Source organism: Anopheles coustani, chromosome X (assembly GCF_943734705.1).
Source record: "Anopheles coustani chromosome X, idAnoCousDA_361_x.2, whole genome shotgun sequence".
NCBI lineage: Eukaryota > Metazoa > Arthropoda > Insecta > Diptera > Culicidae > Anopheles > Anopheles coustani.
Window position 1 is genome coordinate 8,579,478 of NC_071290.1, and position 22,045 is coordinate 8,601,522.

The 22,045-nt window shown below is 43.4% G+C and overlaps 1 protein-coding gene across 1 annotated transcript in view; it reads right to left on the reverse strand.

The window, feature by feature from the left end:
- The window catches only part of LOC131269580 (uncharacterized), a 47,309-nt gene extending 25,566 nt beyond the window's left edge, over window positions 1-21,743 (reverse strand). The window contains exon 1 of the mRNA XM_058272026.1: window positions 21,494-21,743. Coding sequence (XP_058128009.1) covers window positions 21,494-21,601 — 108 coding nt within the window. The 5' untranslated portion in view covers window positions 21,602-21,743. The remainder of the gene's footprint in view (window positions 1-21,493) is intronic.
- Window positions 21,744-22,045: the final 302 nt, after the last annotated feature.

Sequence of the window (22,045 nt, forward strand, 5' to 3'; positions counted from 1 at the left end):
TCTAAGCGAGATGAAATTTCGTTTGATCGTTTGATGCAAATGAACCTTCTTTTCGAAGAAGAAATCACCATCTACCTATGGTTAAGGGTGTGGTTTTAATTCGAAGTCGTCTAACCTTGTGAATGTTTAATTTATGTCATATTATTATAAGTGCATGTTGAGCCTATGAGGCATAAATTAATTTTATAAGATTATCGAACTGACATCAGCAAAAGCGCTTGGGAAATGTGGAGGGAAATGACCCATTGAGGATGACAATTAAAAGAGGGTACATGCACGGACCGCTACTCAAAGCCCATATAATCCGCTTCCAATCGAACTTTTATTTCCAAGGCTCGTATTTATCGCATTCCATGCAAAGCCATTGCTGCAGAAGGCAAAAAAAAGGGGCTCGTCGCGGAAATGATATTTTTAATCCGCACGGAATGGAGGTACATCTCAATCTCAATTGCAATAAAAATTTTACGCGAGAATTGAGGTACGTAAAATAAGGACACACACCGACGTTTCCCGATCAAGCGAACGAGGAAATTGTTTACGATACTAGCTGTAATGTGATTATTTTCTTTTATTTAGTTCTCCCCGCTGAAGGATTGCTTCATTTGCTTAATCTACCCTATCGGCAGCGGATATTAACGACCGTAAGCGGCCGCACACATATGCAGGATTATTAATCCACCTCCTCTTGCTAATAAAAATAAATAAATTAAAGCGTCTTTCCCGCTCTGGGAGCAGCTTTTCCCCCGGCCGTTTGCCGCAGTATTTAAATTGATCGTATAAATGTCGTTAAAAAACCGCCATCAGGAACTTGTTGTCCTCCGAACGGCTCATGGACCGTCACCCACCTTACCGGTCCTCCCATACAACGTGAACTAGAGAGTGGTCCGATTCTGGGTATGCCCATGATCGATTGCAAACCTCAACACTCTTTCTTTCTAAGGCTCAAATGAATGTGTTTGCGCGCGCCAAAGTGGCGAGACGCACCGCACACATAGACACACACACACCACGCAAAAACCTTGGCCTGCTAAAGAAACTGCGTGTAGTGCACGGACCACTGCCACAGAACAACGGCCACGCATTTATTGCAGGTTGGCTTACTCATCTTCGCCGTGAAACCCGCGCAAAGCAACGGTTCAAAGTAGTTAGCTAAGAAGTAAACTAAAGTAAGTGAAGTGCTGTTGCAGCTGTCGATAAGATCGCCCATAGAGGACGACCTACAACCTCCAACGACACATCAACGTGTGAGGTTCTAGATTTTTAAAGTCTATTCTCAGTATTTTGGACAATTAGAGGAGTGCCCGATTCATATCCAAACTAAGCTAACACTGTTTTTCTAGGAAACACAAATGGATTCAGTAAGGTTATAATACCAGAATACTTTGTAAAGTCTATTCTCAGTATTCTGGAATATTCGGGGCGTGGGCTAGGACTATTTTCATGAGATGTAAGGTTCTAATACCAGAATACTGTAGGATACTGGAGATGTCTGTCCATAACTGACCTACCGCCACCTAGCTCTAAAGCTTTCTATTCCGGACAGGGTCAAAATAGAAATGAGACAATTAATCTTCTTGCCAGCGAAATATACAATAGTTCTTAAGCTACTCTTTTAGATCTTATCGAAGATCTGAGTTCATTATTACTTGACACTTGGAAGTTCTTGCTGTTTCGGGAGCTGTGATGAATTACTTTTGTGTCATCGTGGAGGCATCCCTTGCTAATTTGTGACAAATTCCACCCGTTTCGAGAGCACGTAGACAGAAATCTGAAACTTTAGATCTTCGAAGAAGATGTGGAGGAGCACACCGAACGTCACACACGTTTCAACGTTCTCTGCAAGTCAAAGTATTCGTGCTTTTGCTTTGCCTAACTGACTCACTTTATGTCGCGACAAGTTGCTTCGACGACCGAGAACGACACGGCAGGCGCACTCGGGTGATCGCGGGGTGGTCGTCCTCGACAGTATTTGAGGTCACAACAACGACGCACCGCGTGACGACATCATCCGTTTCACGCGACGTCCGTATCGAACGAAAGTGATCATCGTCCACAAAGACAGGCACACCGTTTCGTGGGAAAAATAGCAAAGACCTGACGACATGGCGTAAGGGGAGGGGGAGGAAGGCAACATTGTGAATGAAAATCACACCTGAGAGCTGACGAGCGGGGGGAGCGATAGAGCCGGCAACAGGTAGGTCCACCCGATAAAACCCTCCTCAAAACAACACAATCCGGGTCATTAAATGCAAAAATGCACCCTCCACCCGCAGACGGCGCAGAAGGGGTTTGCGAGGTTGGTGGTGGTTGCTCCATCAAGTGCAGCATACAACAGAGTGTAAACGCTCTACTCTCGACGGCGGGCTTCTTTTCAATGTCAATGCCATCCACGCGCTCGCGCGCTCGTCTACCTAACCTCAACCTCAACAGCACACACCTACGGAGGCGATGAAGCTGCACGCGTCGGCGGCCCATTAACAAACACAACGCAAAATTCGACGCACGCACCCCTCTAACAAGCCTCGTGCGGCGTTCACCTTTCTTCGGCCACGAAAAAAAAAAAACGTGGGTTGCTGCTAAACGGCGCGCGCCAAACGAACCCCTTCCGGTCGTTGGAAAAGAAAGTGAAAATGGAGTTGGCAAATGGCGGCAATGATAACTCGCAAAGGTAAGTGAGAGGCGGAAGAGTACCGCGTCGTTGGCCTTTGCTTCCGTTAGAAGAAACTTTAACCCTTGGGGCAATCGGATGTTAAAAGCCCAGATCGAGTGGGGAGCTACTTGTAGGTTGAAGGAATTAACTCCTATGAAAAGCCGTAGTTCCTAATCCAAAAGGATCAGATTCAATAAAAATAACCCTAAACCCGTATGTTGCAGCCTGGCCACTACTGTAATCCAATTATGGCGAAAAGTTTCAAGGAGTATGCATCCAAAGTTATATAGCAGGGTTTACACAGTACAGGAATGATGAAATATCAACCATGCAAAATATGCCATAATTGTAACTATTGAATTAGACCTCTCAAAACAATTAAATATCATGAAGTACTTCCTCCAAGTGTTTCAAATTAAGTTTTGTCGAAAGAGGTCAAGGTATAACTTTAGAAGAAGTGTAAAAACATGACTCTTAAGTAAGAGAGTTAAAAACATAACTAATTCGAGTTTCATTTAAGTCGATCTCGAAACATAAATCTCTAAAATTTTATGAATCCATATGATTCGCGGATGAGTCACAAATCTCCAGACGTGGCGACAAAAAGGAGGATCCATCACGAATCGTGAAAAAATCAAATGTAATAACTCAATGGAAAGACTCAGTCAGATCCATGAACCGGAAATTGAATTTCCAAACTCTGGATGGGATGTTTCTAGAATGAAATGAAATTGATCTCTAGAAGCAACTCAGCGCGAGAGATCAAACCACTCTGGAACTCACTATCGCCTCTAAATTACTTTGAGTAGAACATACTTTTAAGTAGAACAAATCGATTTTAATACTATGAAGAAGGTTACTGCGCATTTAATTTTGAAATCAGTGTGATAATTGAAGCCCTTTCCGTCAGAGCCTAAGTTGCATCGCACTCACTAAAATTGCGTAACTCATTCTATATCTAGTTAACAACGAAAACGCGGACTTGTGACGCACGCAAAAAGCTTCTCGTGGGGGGATTTTTACGCTGGCTGAAAGCCTACACAAGCCCGTGGCGTTGATGCTGCAACACGGAAGCACCGGGCTGCTGCTGATGCTGGATTGTTAAATGTACCTCGTAGAATTTACAGCCGATCATAAACCCATCTACAGAGAGAGAGAGAGAGAGAGGGCTCGGAGGTTTGTCTTCCCGTTGCTGACGATGGATTACGATAAGCGAATGACGCAGTAGCGGCGCCAGAATCTTCCCCGTGTATGTGTGTTGTGCTCACGTTGATCTTTCGCACGCTCGAACAACTTCCGGAAAGCAGACCCCTCGGGGCAGCTATCTTTCGAGGCGTATTGAGCCGTCAAAATCCGAACGAATCACACATCGATGCCACTAAACTTTGTCCCGAATGTAGGTGATACTAGATTGACGCCCTGCAGATGCTCGATGAAGAAGGGATTGAGAAAAAAGTTATGGTTTTAACTAATACTTGAGAGATATATTTTAATTTAATAGCTTTAATAGTGATGTATAAACCTTGTTGAAACTATGGATACACCTTACCATTTGTTTACATGCTTTTTTTGTTTGTGCCAATAAAACCGAGTTTAAATTGTAAAATTTAGATGATTTTGTTAAAACATAGTGATCAAACTAATCTTTAACAACATGAGCAGTGCTTAAACTTAATGTGTGGAAAGTTTCACAAGCGACGGTTCAGTATTGGTCGAGTTTTCAGTGCACACAAAACTCCATACATTTAAAACACCAAAAATATGTGATAGATTACTCTTCAGTACATTGTTTTAAATTGCTCATCAGCTTTTGTCTCTAACACATCTTTGTTTCTAGCCGAAAACAAGAGAGCGAAAAGGATTATTGTGGTAACACTAGCTAATAACTCTTTTACAATAACTAACACACATACATTTCTGCTTTAAAACAATCTTGTGCCTAATACCATATGCTATTTTTACCACCCATTTTTACATTTTTGTTTGCGCATTCCGCAATCCGCAAAGAAGCGGTGAAATCAGGGATATAAACTTTTTTTCATACCTGTCAAACGTCAATTGTTTTGTTTGGTTTACAATCGCTACCGTATATTTGTCAAATTTCCGTTAGAAACAAACTTTTCTTTGTTAATAATTCAGCATCAATTTTCGTTTTTTGGACCACTTTATCATATTCTTCCTTATGTAAGCAATAATCTTCTTTGTGACATTCATACTAAGTAACACAAGCTTTAGGTAGCGAGAACATTGAAACCGGGAGACAAAACCAGATAACTGATGAGTTAGAGGCAAACACAGATGCGCTAGGGACTTGTTTTTTACCTGCTATTCCAACCATGGGGTGGGTTGGAGGTAAACAATGGTGACAAGCGACAGTAAAATGGCGCGAACTGTCACCTGGCGTTAGTTTATTTTGGCCGCGCATGCAGGATGGAAGGAGCTCGCGCAGTGCAAGAGAGCTTTGTTGTGGATTGTTTATCCTCACTAGTCAACCTTCAGCCAAACCCTTTCCTACTCTCTACCTCGTTGTACTCTCACTGGGCTATGTATAATGTGTGTTGGCCGCTTATCACCCGACGATGACACCACTCGGATTGCCCCGCTGTGTGATAAGCTTTCTCGCCAGCTGGGCAGTAATAGAGTCCCGCGATCCAATAGCTCCCTTTTCTGCCTCCTGTGTCATATCTCCCACCCCCCAGCCCCCCACGCACACATGACCGGGGGGGACTTATCTCGTTTGCGGGCAAATAATAACTCCCCCCGAAGTCGAAGGCGACACGGTTATTCGAGAACTCGTTCCAAAACAACGTGTGTCTGGTGCCGTTCGGGGTGTGACTCATGATAGCCACCATAACGGTCTCCGGAAAGGGGGGGGAGATGATCATCCATACACCCACAACCAGAGCACGAACACCACCTCAAATATGCACACAGAGGTCGGTCAGTTAGTCAGAGGCAGCAATGTAATGTAATGTCAATTCCACGAAAGCCTCCAAAGCTACCACCAAGAGGCGGTAATCCCCCGCTAACCGCACGAAGGAGGGAAGGTGCTGGTGTCGCTTAGGCCCGAATAGGGAAGCAAACCCGACGTCAAGACGTCGCGTCGGAGTTCAAAGCGCTCGCTGAAGGTAAGTGCTGTTGTGTTGCCCTAAGGGCGGTTCCAGTTTTTCCTTTAGACTCCGTCGAGTGGAAGGGGAGAGGGGGAACTGGGAGGGCATTTCAATATTGCCTTCAGTAACATCCACCAGCAGTGGGCTTTTCTCCCTCTCTCTCCCTCCTCGGTGCGTAGAGTTGGTGCATTGTGCGTTACTTGACCAGAGTAAAATATCATGCAATAAGAAACAAAATATGGCTAACAACAAACTAACACCCAGGACAGCGGGGGATTGAGGCTCTCCAGTTCGAGCGCAAAGTACCAGCTCCCTTCCCCCCCAGGGAGGAAGAAATTTGCTCAAAAGTCACGTGCGCCGCGCCACCGTCTATAAGATCGAACTGGGTGTTTTGCAACGCTCATGCCGAACAGCGAACCGAAAAGGGGTTGCGCTGAGCGCGCTGACTCTTTGACCTTTTTTCGGTTTTTTTTGCAACAACATTCCGCCGCCACATCAACCGAATGACTGCAGCATGCAAGCACCGTTCCCAATAGGGGAGCTTGGGGCAAAACACATCACCAGCGCGCCCTGAATTAGAATTTTTACGTGCTTCAACAGATTCAATCTGATCCATTCAAGGATTTATAAGCTTCATCTATCCCAAATTCTTCCAAAAAAGCTTCAATTCATCCCAAATTCATTAGACTGTAACCAAATTGATTTAGAGGGGGCATAAACACTTAGTTTTACGTTCACGTTTTGTTTTTGTTTCATGTATTGATTATGTTTAATTTTGTTTGTATGAGATCTCAAAAGAAATAAACTATTAAAATTTTTAGTATTTTATTTTCATTGTATATTGCCCCATATTCCCTTTTATGGAAACGCTCGCTTTCCAGTATGTCTTTGGGAGGAAATGATCTTAGCTGCCGATTAACGGCACCGTTCGTTGCGAAACTCAGTCCCGCTTTTTTTTGTTTTTTTTGGAAGACCTGAAACAGAGGGCTTTTTCTGTAGTTGGGAAGTTCCCACGCGGAGAACTTGGTAGGGAGCGGACGGGCGGAGAGGCTAGGACTTTTATTCCTGGCGGTTTAAAGCCGCCAGACCAAGGTGACTCATGGTAATTCCGGGCAGTCCCGCTTTTTTGGACACGTTAGGCGTCCAGGAATGATTTTCAGGGATTTTCCCAAAATTGGAGAACCTAACCTGAGAGGCAGAGCACGTCCAGGTACACGTTGCGATGCGCATGTTGTGATGTTTTTTCGCCTTGAGTTGGATATTGATGTCTGCTGGCAGAAGACTTGCTCTGTCCGCATGAAATGCCCGCAAGGCGTTTTATTTAAAACGCTGGGACTTATACTCTCTCTCTCTCGATCTCTCATTTCCTGCGTTCCCTTTTGCTCTGATCGTTGCGCGAAGATATTCGTGACTCATTGCATAACGTCGACGATGACGAGATGACGACGAAAAAGCGCGCGCGAGCTCTAGGTTGGAGCCGGCAACAACAGTAAAAAAACGTTGGTCCCTAGACTTTGGGGAAGGGGGAGTTCAGGCGTCGGCATTCCTCCACTACGGCAGGAGTGTGGGGGAGCGAGAAAGAGGTAAGGAAGCGGCACTGTCTCGGGGCTTTAAATTTCACCCGAGTGGACCCCGCCACCACTGAGGCAATTCCCGATCTGCCGGACCAAAGGCGTCGTCGGCCTGGTCGAACGCTAAAATCTCCTCTGTATTTCATCAGCTCTTTTGGCGGATTTTGCATGCGCGCCTGAGCACCGGAGAGGGGGCGAGGCGGGAAAGGGTGGGACGAAATTACGTGATTTCATTTACTCCTCGCTTGCAGTGACTACTCTGCCTCACACTGAACTTTTGCACATTCCGTGTGTCGCCCTAGCGCCTCGTCCAGACTTTGGAAGTAGAAGCGGTGGCGTTTGCAACAGTACAGTGGAATCGATTCATCCAACCGGTATCTGCACAGCCACACTTGGGACAGACTTTGGCAAAGCAACAATTGATGACTTCTGGGTGTGGGTGGGCGAGCAGCAAGCGCACATTCCAACCCAGTTCCAATTGTGGACCACTGGACCAGCCCTCTCTGTTCGTACTGTTTCTCTCATACCCGCCTATGTCTGGAGTCCGGTTCCTGCTTACCTTCTTGGTCGGGTGACTTTACAGCTCCCGGTATACTGTGTGCTAGGAGCCAAGCAGCAGGAGGTGGGCTCTACAACCCGTGAGCATGGTCAACACACAACCAGAGCCAGCGCTTCGGAAGGGACTTAGTAGAGCGTAACAGCCCGCGTTGAATCGGCAAGACCAAGAATTGGATTTGGTTCTCAATCTTCGTCTCAAACTTTGTTGTAAGCGGAAACTTGACTGAATTCCAGGCTTTCTGCCGATGACATAGTCTCTCTCCACAATTCGGGACCGGGAATATAATGTTCCACACAAACGTCAGCTTTAGAAATAGCAAGAATTTCGGAGGAAAGCGAACGCTTTGACCTTTGTGAGATTTTCCGAGGTCCTGAACTCGCGGGAAAGCGTGGAATTAAATACCAAACACACACTGACATGATTGCTAACATCTGAGTACTCTAACGGAGAGCGAAAGGAGCGACCATTAAGACAGAGATATATTGGATGGGGATCGCGGATTTTTTATCCAACATTTAGAGCTCACCTCCTCGTACGTAAGTAAGACGTCTGAGTGCCCGTTTACTCTATCCCCTCCCCCCGCTCCTCATCCAATGGCCTTCGGTAAATAAAAAAAGGTAAGGGAACTGGTATGTAAACGAAGAGCAAAGCTTGCGCGCGCGCACACAAAGCACACCACATTCCAAAGCGCCATAGGTCTTTTTTTATGCCTGTACTTCCTTCTGATTCCGCGCCGAGAATATTTAACAAACCCACTCACGCACGAAAACAAATGATCTTGAGAACTTTACTGTGCGCCCTTCCTCCCTAAGCATTCCTTACCTTCTCTCGGTGTTTGGAGGAAGCTAAATTCATTAGTCACCCTCCTTAGCCGAGGAGTTTTACTTCGATTTGCACAAGGAACACAACCGAAGGAGACGCGGACCGAAAGTGGGTGTGTGTGTGTGTTGAAAACCTCCTCCTCCTCCACCTTCTCGACGGTGGAAGAATGCCGGGTGGACGTTTAGAAACAAAGTAAAGCAAAGCTATTCACAGTAGTGTTTTATTTGACGATCCGACTGTAAAGGATTATCTAAACTGACGAATTTTAATTTAATTATTTTCCACCGAACTGATGCATCACTCTAACAAAACTAAATAATATTAAAGGGCATTCCAAAACACGGAGAACATCAGCCTAATATTGAAGCAAGTTAAGCACATACTTAGTTAGATGTTTTCCTAGCTAAAACCCATACAGGAGTTATAACAAATATCAACAAATATGTGCGATAATGTAAAAATTACTGTCAGCTTACAAACAAGGATCCAGACCGGAACCGGCGATATTCTTACCTCCAGATATACTAATTCTCGCAAACTAGTTTTAATAAAGATATTGTTCTCCGGAAACCACATCTATAAGCTTTGTATCAAACACGAAAAATGGTCAAACCTCTATATTTCTTCTTAAACGAAAAGAGTGATTCAAACATTTGCCCATTGAGAATTTAATTTTAATTATTATACTTAGTTAGGCTTAGTTTTTGGAACATATTATCGCTTGTTTTTAGTCAGATAGGGTAAGGTTAGTAGAATATTAATATCAATTCTTCAAGGAGAGTTTTTTTTATAAATCCAAGTCAACTTTTTTCCCTTCGTTCCCCCAAAAAGAATCTTTTAAATAGTAATACCCGCAAATATACAAAAAGAAAGCAATTCGGAAATAAAACAAAATAAAACTGTTACAGTCAGATTTATATTTTATGTTTAATTTCGATTCGAATTCGAATAAATATTTATACTTCAAGTGGCAGAGAACACAATTGCAATATTGAACTCTTTTGTAGTAAATTGTGCTGGCTTGATTGAAAAGTTTGGCTTAACTTCAAAGTAGTTTTTAATGGAATACGAGAGAAATCCTTCTGGATTTGTACTCATTTTGTTCGAATTTGCAGTGAATTCAAACGTCCACCGGTTTGTTCAGCGTTATCCCACCGTGATCCTCCCGAGCACCTTTTCCCACCCCGCGTCTGACAAATCTCCACCGAAAGGGAAGCCAAATATGTGCGAAGTGCGACTTTTAATGTTCCTCTGATTCTGCGCCCAGGATGCAAAGTGTGTGTGCATGTGTGTGTGTTAATCCTTTGTTAGTCCCCCCCACACACAGCCACAACACACAACCTCACCTAATAGACCACGCCGGATTGCTGCTTTCTTTCGCACCAAATGCTTCGATACGATACGGTTCGCGATTTTATTCGGTAGAATGGAAACCCCCACGTGGAAAACTCCGAGGCATGGTACGCAACTAGCAAATCCGAAAGCCGATACGGACACACACACACATCGTTGGGTGGTGGAATGCAGTTTGGATCGATTTACGACGGAAAGAAGATCGGATGGGAGAAAACACTGTAACCACACTGTGCGACAAATACCCTTCTTCTTCGAGCCTTTCACGGGCGGGAAAATGAAGTAAGTATTCACGAGCGACGGGCAAGGGGGAGGGAGAGGCGGTGTGTACATTCATCACCTTTATCATGTGGAAAAACCTGCGGGAAGATCAAAGAAGGAGCAAAAAAAAAGGTGAATGAAAAATTAGACGATCGCCCGGGAGGGTGGGTAAATGCCGATGGGCGGGAGGAAAACTCACACTAAATGACAGCACTGTTCAACAGCGGTCCCACCCTTTTTCCTCCCACTTGTCAACCGTGGGGGGCGAGGAAAGCGTGATAATGATCGTGCGCGGGACGGATAATCGAGCGTTTAAGAAAAGCCCAAAGAGCGAGGGGAAGGGGGGGGGGGGGGGCAGAGGCGTGAAAAACGGGCGCCGAAACGTAATTTTCCAACCGGGTGGGGGGAAACAAAACACATTGCGCACGCACCAGGACCAGACGACGAAGACGCGGTTCGATTCAATTCCAAGTCGACAGAATTGAAGAATAATGAAAGAGACACACACACACAACACACGAAGCAAAATCACACCGGAAACGGGATCTCGGTGCGTGCTCGTTACCTTCCGCCTTGGTGGTGGCACGATTGTAACGGGGTTTTCCAACCCGAAATTTTCCTTCTCCAGAGGCAGGTTCCACGATTGAGTTGTAAATATGATCGACAATTCCTTCACCTCACACACACGCTCGATTTTTTTTTCTTTGTTTCGGCCCACCCAAAGCCGGGCGTGACCAGGATGAGATCGTTAATCTTCCACCCTACCCTACCCAGCTCCTTGTCTTACCACCAAACGTACCGCGAGTTTAGTTTTCCATAACGAAAGGAAAAGCTATAAAATGGGAATAGAAAAACAATGCCCCTTCTCGTCGTGACCGTGGCGATACGAGAGACACCCCGAACCAGATGTGTTGCGGTATGTGTGATCCTCCGAGGGGAAAGGCAGGTGCTTGGAAGCAAGCACGGAGGATAAGAAAGGGAAATGAATCGTTAACGCGACTCGTGGGAGCTCGTGGGCTTCGGAGTAAACGGTTGAACTTCCGAAGCATATGCTCGCACCGCCGCAGAGATATACACAACAAACATATCCATGATGGGGTAGGAAAACAAGTAAATCGTGTCAAGCACACTACAGTAAGTAATATATACCATCTCTACAAAATCGAATCCATCACCATACAAACAAACAAATGGCTAGCAATTAGAGAAATTGAACACCTTCGCCCTTCAGCTTGAAAAGACCTTTGTCGAACTAGTGTCAAAAGAGTTTCCAGGGATTCTCAAGCTCGTCGTTAAATACGCCCAATGTCACGAAAAGAACAAAAAAAAACATCTCACACCCCAAAAAACACCTTTGAATCGTTGGGAAAAAAAACTTGAGTGTAAAAGCAAAACAAAGATCAAGAAGAGGACTCTTTCACTGAACGGGAAAAGCGCTTCTGTTCTGTAGTGAAAATTGTCGTTCAGTTTTCGATTCATTTATTTATTTACTCGAGTGGTCACTCTGGTGCAAAAGGTTAACACATAACCAAACTTATTAAATTTGTAATAAAACTTTCGACACTCCGAAGATCGCAAGCTTATGTCAAGCCACTTTCTCAGCCCAACTTTTCCAGTACTTCCATTCCATTTTTAAAATAAGTACCAGACTATGCAACAACTTTGCACAGAAAACATTTTGTTGTTGTTATTGATTTATTTTCTTAAAATTTTTTTTATAAAACTAGCTTGTAAAAATGTGTGTAAATGTTACAAAAACACAATAAAAGTGAAACAAAAAATAACGCTTTATTCATTTGGCTCTGCTTTGAAAGACTAAATCTGTTAAATTCGTGGAGCAAACTAATAGATTTCTGAATATTTATTATTAAATTATGGCTTTTTTCTGCAAAAAAAAGATTTAGAATAATGGAAGGAGAAGGAAAGAATCTGAACTTAACGCTTAGTCTATGTTTTATGCAGCACATTGGAAATTGGTTTGTGAAATAAACGTTTTATTTGACACTATTGGGTTTCATTTTAAATAAAATGTATGAAAATTACGTTTTCCTAATAAATGACAAATTCTAATGACACTTTGGTGTATTTTAAAGGAAAGGGATTGTTGGAGCTATAACGATTTGACCAGTATATTTATAATGTCAGAACCCATTTCTTTGGTTATGAAATGTGTCGTCCATGAGGTTTGAGAACCACTGACCAAGGAATAATGTGCAGAATATGCTCTTTCCGATAGTGAAAAGTTAAATTATCATGTGCACTGAGTTCGACATCTCTATATCCATTGCGATGAGGTTGCCGGACTGTCGGCTAGACTGAGGTTACCTACATTTAAAAAACCCTGCGTTCCATCCGGACACGCCAGCGCCTGATAAGCGCAACGAACAACTGTGTTTCTGGGTGGCGGCAGCTATCAGACCGTTACCACCGACCGTTTGCCGAGCGCGCCGGGTATGATGAAAATGCGCCCTCGTTCATCTCGTGTTCCAGCGGTTCCAAGCCAAGGATACAGCACACGAATACGTTAAGTTGCTGAGACACACCGGAGCAAAGCGAAGGAGGAGTGTGCGTTCCGCCCGTGCGTGACCAACCGAGCCCCAGCAAGATCGGGGAAGTTTTCCACCAGTACCGAGGAAAGGTGGCTGATCCCTTCGTCTATGGTGGAAATTTGAGATTTTTCTACACGATGTCTTGGGTTTTTTGTTTAGTTTTCTTTGTGAGCCACTGGAAAATAGTTAGTCTATTTGCTTCTTTGGCTTACAGTTTAGTCTTAGTTTGAATGTAGCAGAAGCACGCACGCGACAGCTGAATAGCGCCATTTTCTCCTATGGTTTCTCTAAATGTTTACGATCAATTGTTGAATGTCATGTCAGCAACAAGGAAGATAGTTAAAAAATACAAATAAACAATTACCTTCGTCTTAATGAATGACCTGTTCTCTTTAACAATACAAAGGATACAACAAATTTAATTAGTAACTGTAGATAGCTTAATGATCGAATAAAAAGCGCATTGTTTTTTTTCTATCGAATACACATGATCATGTTTTTTTAAATACAATCTCGACATATCATATGATTTAATTTTGTTACAAATATTTTTAAACAACGAGTTTTTTCAAACTATAACTAAAACATGCAGCTTTCTCTACATTATTCAGAATTGAAAAATAAAGTAACACAGTGTTGCACATTTATACTGATATGCTAAACAGTTTGGGTTACAGGTTTTAAAAGTATTTAATCAATCACGCAAATGTATCAAATGAATATTTGAACATTATTCCGTTGAGAGAATTGAAAAAAGCGTTTTGCAAGTGAAGAGAGAGCGAAAAAAAATATAATAAATTAAAATCTCCATCGACAGAGGATCTGCTTTTGGAAATCAATTCTCGTGTTAGGCCACTTTATTGCATATTATTTGTAAAGTTTTCTTTGAGATCTTTTATAACGCGCATCACAAAAAGTGTACAAAATAAGTTGACTGTAAAGAAGATGACAACATGCAGCAAATACGATCTTTTTGGGAATTGTTTTGCTCAATCGACGTTATTTCTTCATGTCCTTACCGTTAAAACTGTTGCCTTAGTGGAAACTGGTTCCCTTGTTGGTTTTAAAAATTAAACGGGCAATTTTCAATAACAAAATTCGTTTATATGGTACTTATCTTCCTGCGTAATCGTTTAATTTACGATTTGTACCTTCTAAAAACAACCACATCACACATATTTTCTTAAGCATAAGTGACTCTTGACCTCATCCGAAAACAGGCAGACGACACACACACCCTTACCGGACAAGATTCATGTAAAAATCAACCAGAGAAGGTTCGGAGGAGCAAAAAGGAACAATTCAAAGTGGAAGGATGTGGACATCCCAACGATTCTATTCCTTCGTCTGCGCAGCTTCTCCAGAGAGCCACAGGAAGAAGAAGGCAAGCGTCGGCCATAAATATGTGATCGGGCCGAAGAGGGCGCCGCCTTCGCTTGCTGCCGGATCCGGAGGATTGTACAACCCAAGTGCATCTCTTTTACAACGGATCGATCCTCGGAATCCTTCGCCACCGGGCGTCCCGTTTTTAAACGGCACCGGAAGAGCAAACAGCACCACAACAAGAAGCAGAACAACATAAACACACACACACGACAGATGGAGCGCTCGGTCGTTGAGAAAACGAGCGAACGGACCACCAATTAGCCATCTGTCCCGTCCAACGAACGAATGAAATACTTTGGAAAGGTCACAGAAAAGAAAGAAAGAGCAAACGATGCTAGGGTTCGCCAGGGGTTGGCAATTCCAATTCCAGGGGTTGGTACAAAAGATATCCAATGCGTCCTACTTTGAATCTTCCATCAGTTTGATTTCCCTATCCATTTTCAAACAATTTGTATTGCTAAAACTTTACGTTTACATAAGCTGCAACGAAAACTGTTAACCAATTTTTATGTTTTTATAAAATAGCGGTATTTCAGCCGTTGATTACGTCTTTACTGTACAAAGTGAAAACATCAAAATAAGTGATGAGAATAACAATCCTTTTAGCGATTTGAACCAGATTGAATAATCATCACGATGATTCGAAATTTTTAATTTCTCTTTTGTTTTTTAATACGAGAAAAATAAGTTATTAGTCACCGCGGATAATTGAAACTGTAACAAAGTATCAAACCCAAATAAGGATTGCAATCCTAAATTGGAAACTTTATCAGGTATTCCTAAAAAAATGAGCATCGACGGAAAATTCATGCGTTATAAATTGATGTTCATTACTATACTTTTTCTTTGTGAAAAAAAAAATACTAACACATTGTCTCTCTTCTTTATTTACTCTTTCAATGATTCTGATTGAATTCGAAACCCTGTTTTAGTTCGAAATTCCTGTTTAAGATTCGGATTCTTGATTGAGATTTAAATCACTAAGAGTCACAAAAGAAGATTAGATTGAAGATTAAAATCAACAAATGCAATAATAATTCTACTCACTCATTCATTATTTGTTTTATATTCGGTAAAATAATAAAACAAATAGTAACAAGTAAAAATAACCTAAAATACATTTTGAGTAGAATACAACGTATCGTATCGGAAATGTGTATATAAAATAAGACATTCAATAGATAAAAACTCATTTTTATGTCGTTTGATCTGTTAAGACACTGATGAACATGTCTGTTTTTCTCTCTTTGGCTTCCGTAAATAAGTTTACTCTATCTAGCTGATTTAAATATCACCATTAATGAACAGTTGCGACTCGTAAAAAGCGTGTTTGTCGACCCCTGCACGTTGGGCTGTCCCGTTTTCTTACGTTTTTCCGAATGAGCATCCCGGGCGTGCGCGCGGGTGGCCTTTCTTTGACCTTTCTTCTCCTCGCTGGGCACTCGAACGAAGGCGTGCATCTTCACCTTCACCAATCAAGCGCGCAGAAAAACATGCACATTCTCACACACACACACACACACATATAAGGGGGTGAAAATTCGAACGGGTCGCAAAAGCGCAACCACGAGAGGAGGATCGCGCGCGCGGTGAAGCGATTTTCCTTCCTTTCGCGGAAAAAGCGCGCATCTCTCTGACGCGCGCGCGCGTGCAAATTCCCACGAGTTTTTCCCCCATCCCTTTTGCACACCCCTACCTTCTCCTCCTCCTCCTCCTCCTCCTCCTCCTCTTTGGAAGATGAATTCTTTGTGCCAATTTTCTCTGCCGCCGGAAAATCGGTTGCCCGAAGAAGAAAGTGAGCGGCACGTAAGGTAACCTTTTACCGCATCATGCAAGCGTGATTTGGAAGAGAGAGAGCGAGGAGGAGAGAGGATTAACAGAAACCTTGACTTTGGAGTCTACGGTGGAAAGAACGGAAAACTGCAAAACTGCAGAGGTAAAAAGCATCTTCATTTCCTTTCTGTTTGGTCTTGTTGTTCCCTTTTTCAGCTGCCTCTCACATTTCTGCATACCGAAGGAAGATTTGCAAATTTTGCACACACATACACACACTTGGGTGTTTTGTTGCGCGAACGTTTTCTCGTGAACGATGCACGAACGCGCGGGCTTACGGGGAAAATAAAAACGCCGCCGCCGCGGGCGCTAATTGTTGACGTTTTTCCCTCCAACACGCACGCACGCACGCACGGGAGGAAAAGCTGCCGGTGGAATGAAAATTAGCGCCAATAATGGGCGAATTCTGGGAGTTGCAGTCGCAAAGAAAGAGCAAAGTGATTGACGGCGGGGAATATTTCTCCACTATTAGGTCCTTCAAGCTGAAGAGGATGAGAGGGGAGGTGGGGCGCTCACGCAAAACCATCTGCCAAAGTGGAAAACCCCTTTTCCCTGGGCACTTTCCTTTCGAAGCCATCCCATCCCATTTTCCCACCAGCCCGAAACGAAAGTGCTGAACTTTACAAATTGGTTCGGAAATGCACCAGTTGACACACACACACACACGCACGCACCCTTCGGATGCACCTTCGGGTCAATTTGAAGAACCTACTGAAGAGGCACATTCTTTGGTCGATTTTGACGAAACTTGATACAAGAGGTGTTGAAGTGTTGAAGAGGCATAAGTTGTTAAACTCATCGTCACACTTCATCTTCTTCGCGTTAGCAATCAACTAAAAAGGGAAATAAACGATTTGTTGGTATTTTTTTACCGCCTTTTCACTTCATTTTTCTGAGTTACAAAATGTTGGTAATCGGTACAAAACAAAAAAGGTATAAACTAAGTGGCATATCTGATCGTAAATGCCGAAAAGAAGCTAAAACAAATTAAAGAACATCTGAAAAAAAGTGACAATCGAACATAAAACCTTCACATAACACCACTTTATGTTATCTGTTTGTACCAATTTCTAAATTTCAATTCGAAAAAGAAAGTTAAAATTTGACTAACAACAGCACTGACTTATATTAGGTTAAAATTACTCAACATCGTACGTAACACTATCGTAAGATGTTGTATTCTGTCCTTCTGAAGCTCTTTGCCTTTTTCCTACTACAGTATTAAAGTCTTCAGCCATCGTCAATCCCTTGCAGAATAGAATGAAGTGTCACTTGATGAGATATTAGGTTAACACCACTCTTTTAAGAACTCTGTCCTTTGCTCTCAACCCTAAAATGAGCTCGTTCAGCTCGAGTTCATAGTCTGCAAGAATGCTGTGACATCCGGCTGGTCTGGACATGTGGGACGCTACTATAGACAGGGTTGGAATTAGCTTTGAACCTCTAGTACTGCGAATAAAGTTCACAACCTCATTCAAGTCGATGAAATGTGATTTGTCAGAGTATATTGCATTCTGATCTACCACATTTTGCAATTGGAAATTCATACCATATCGGCAGAGGGCCATGTCTGGGTTATACTAAGGATGAGAGGAAGAAAGTTTGGTCTCATCAACATACCATCGCTTTCACTGTGTCACCTTACGTCACAGAACTGTCTGAGCAAAGTCTGATGCCAATTTTCGGTCTCTTTTGAATTCGAAATGTATCAATGTCTGGAATCTTCCTCCTAGGGAGTCCTTGACTATGAGAAACCTATTCCTATCGAGCATCTGGCCTCCGTATTCGCACCGACGATTGGGAAATAGCTCGCATCCAGTCAGAGTTATAAGATATAAGAGCCTCAGTTTTGTGTATTAAGTTGTTCATGATGAGCGCCACGTAAGTAAGTAAGTAAGCTCATGGCGAGGGTTAAACATTGAAAGAAAAACCTCTCTGGACTGATCCCACCTGTGTCGAACTAATATCGGGAAGTAAGAGACAAAGTCGCGCGTCGACATTGTGCGCAATATGTGTCAGTGTTGTCTCCCAAACGATCCTTCCCCTTGTTCTTAAGAATGCTTTTAAGCAGGAAATAATCTTCTTTGGAGTTGTATACCTGACTATATGCGGAATGAAGTCCGCATCATATCTCGCAAAAGAAGAAATAACGTCATCGTGCAGTTTAAAAACTCCGTCTAGTTTGAGCGGAAGAAGGAGTTTTGCGTTCGTTTGCTTGGAGCTCTGTTGTTTGGGCTCCAGTAACCCGAGTTCTGCGGTTGCTGCAGAATTCTTTTAACCCTCTTCACAACCCTCCCCCTCCCAAAGTGTGAGGAAAGAGGAAAACAAACCCAAGAGACACTTCCAGAGATGGTTTCAAATGGTTTAAAACAAAGTAGCTGGTGGTGTATGTTTTGTGCAACAGGCGCAAGAAATTGATGCCTTTCGTTAATATGCTCGAAACGCGGAATCTCCGATCGAATTTCCAGTGCATTCTTGCATTTTTTTCCCAGCACATTAGCAACCCGTTTTTCCTGGCCTGGATCCTCTGCAGCAGCTACGGTTTCAATTATAGAAAGACCAAGTGCGACCGTTTTGTATGCCCTGGTGTCCGGTGCCCACACACACACTCACACAGACATGTTGGAGAGCAAACTAGGAAAAGGAAAATACCCCCCAAGAAGGGAGAAAAAAACAAACGGATGCAGATTTTCGTTTAGCATCGCATCTGTTTGGAGCTTCTTTCACGCAACAAGAAGATATTCATCGCTTCCTCCATAACCTAGCTTCCTGCTTATCGCAGTCTCCCTCCACCCAAACGAGGTGTCCAAAAAAGTACCACGTTTTCCAGCAATGAGTCAAAACAGTCCGTTGTTCGGATGGATCGCAAAACGTGATGTTGTTGGGGAGGAGAGCAAACATATGCGGTGACGGATAGGAAAAATCGAGGTGGAAGTGTCTTGGAAGGCAGTTTCGGCACGAACGGGAACGAAGCGTTTTCTCGCTTTCCGAAGGGAAGAGCATCTATAAACAATCCTCAATCTGTGTTCATATTCTGTTATCTTTTATTGGTGTTGTTTATTCCAACAGTCGCGGATGAAGCGTTTCTTCCTTATGCCGGAAATGCAAACAACTCCTCGCGTCGGGACAAACACGACGGAAAAAAGGGCAATCGAAATAAAGTTTACAACACAAAAAAAAGGGGGAAGTGAAACCTCGAAACGATATAATTGCGTGCGATAGAATGGAGGAGAGATCGTGTCCTGTTTCCAAACGCACAACACAATAACCATCTTCAGACAGGATTTCCGCTCGCATGGTTTCCCCCCAAACCCCCGTTCCAGTGCTTCCCCCGGCGCTTCAGAGTGACAACATTGTGTCCCTTTTCACCGGATTGGGAAGGAAAGCCGCTCCCTCCAGTCGTTGAGTTTGCTGATGAAGCGATCTGAGGTGTTTTCGACAAACTCTCCCCCTTTTCCTGAACGACGAACACACACCGATGTAATAAAAATAGCAACAGGTCATCCTGCGACGGACGCGTTGTTCCACCGTCGGCGTAATATTGTCGCCGGATGATGATGATGATGTTGATGATCATGATGACGCACACGCTTGACCGGAAGCCGATCATTATTCGATCGGTGTTGCGAGGCGGTTGCAGCAAACAGAAGAGTGTATTAAAAAAAACACACACAGAACGCAATTTTGTAATGCGCTGCACGCGAAAAGAACGCACCAACGAACACAGCCACAGAAAACTAAAGAAGAGAAGAAGAAGAAAACAAACAGCCTTCGGAGGCGGAGAACCTGCGCCATGCCGGTTGTGTTTCGTTCTTCTTTTCCACAACTCACAATTCCAATCTCATCCGTCTCTCGCGCAATCTTACGCGGTTTTTCTTTCGATTCGCTTTCGATTCAGACAAAAAAGAACTGCAACAACGTTGTTGCACCGGAACAACACCAACACCAAGCGGCCCGAGCGCAAGGGAGAGGGAAAATATTTTAAAATAAAAAGTAAAAAAAAAAACAATAAAACAAAAATTACCCGAGCGGTTCGTAGCTTAAGCGTGCGTTGAAGTCCGTACACAATTTTCCCATGCTCCCACGCAGAAATCGAAGCAAAATGGGGTAAAAAACAAAAGCGGGGATGAAGAAAAAGCGAACACAAATCGCTCAACAATCGTTGACGCTGGTTCGTTGAAAATTTATATTTTTCAATTTCCTTTTTTCCACCCCTCCTTTAGCGAAAGCAAGCCTCAACCAACATCCAGGACTTTCACGCACCATGGTGGTGTGTGTTTTTTTTTCATTTTCTCTTCTCGAACGTCTCTCAAACGCGTTTTCCACCGCGAACGCTATTTCGATGGAACGCCATTCGTCCTTGCGTAGGAAAGGCGTGGGGCAATGTTGTGCATGCCCTTATTGCATTATTTTGATCGGAAAGTAAGCTATTCGATGCAAAAACCAACTCCACCGACTGAAAAATTGGCTCACTAAACCGCTTTATTTAGCCGCATGAAATACAAGCTAAACAGTGTTATCTGCCATGAAACTCACAAACACAACAAATAAACACTAAACACAAACAAAACCAGGTTAACGAATTGATTTGCAGAAGCTATTTTGACTCGACGAACGAAAAGCATGTTGACTGTTGATAAAAATAAAGTCTTAGATAATCGCTTCTACCTTTTGCGCTTTGTTTCTTTACACTTTCCAGTTCTTGCAAGAACTTTCTCTAGTGGAGAACTGTAATTAGTAGCTTGTTATCAACTATCCGTATACTTTTTGCTAAGGGATTGCTGAAAAGTATTGTTTGGCAGTTTCATTGTCACATTGTAGGCTGCGACAAATGAGAAACAATTGTTAATTTGTTATTTCAATCATCTTATCTTGGCATCGCAAGACAACCATACTCGACAGAGTTTATCACAACCGCCTTAGTCTTGGAAGAAGAAAGTGGGTCTATCGAGTTAAGTGATGCTTGATCCTACTATTAGAATATGCCTCAATGTTTGCTCCTCATATCTCGAAGCTGATTGATATGCTGTGCGTCGATGCACCATCTTCTGCAACACCACGAACGTTACTCTTAATTAATTTAGCTTCTTTAGGGTACCCAACACTCCATATTACGTTATATGCAGATCCTTCGGTGCAATGTTGCATCAAAATATTATATTTTCCGCTTCAGTGCTGCACAATTTCTCATCTTTCCTTACATTTAACGAATCTATTTGTAACCAGGTCTGCGTACGTGGAGGAAAGGGGAATGCAACAAAATCCGGTCTATTTTGGGGAGTAATAATCAAAACCCGCACCCTGGCCGATGGAGGGAACACCTTGTTCCCTCTTTCAGTGGCATGGAAAAGTGAGAAACATAGCTTTTGAATAAAACGAGTGGGTGAAGCTACACTTACCTTGCGTTTGTAGCGAAGGACGGCCTCCTGTTCCAGCTTCAGCACGGTGGTGCCCGGTGGGCACGGCACGACGAACCGTGCCTCTCCGAAGCACACTGTCACTTTCATGACTGATGACCGATCGGGAACACGGAAGCGGAAGTTGTTGTTGATCGAGGGTGTTCTAATTGTTTTCCGCTTCGCTCGCTGTCTCTATCGTTCCACAGTTCTTGGCGTGGCTCTCTCACCGAGCAGAGCTTTTCCCGCCCGTTTTACGCCGACCTAAGTTCCGACCGTTACCAGTTACAAAGACACACTCTTTCGAGGTAAGCGATGTGTGGCGAATTGTTCTTGCTTATTTTTCCCAATGTCGAGGGGAAAATGCACCGAATCTGTGTTTCTACTCCTTGCAAAAAGGGAACGGGGATGGAGGGGTGTATGGGGGAGGCACTAGTGCCGTTCCCCTTCTTCCTTCCTACTGTGCTGGACCCTGTACTTTTCACGCCGTGAAAAAATTGACCAACCGGAAGTGCATCCACCTGTCATACTTGTGACAGGACATCGCCAACAACG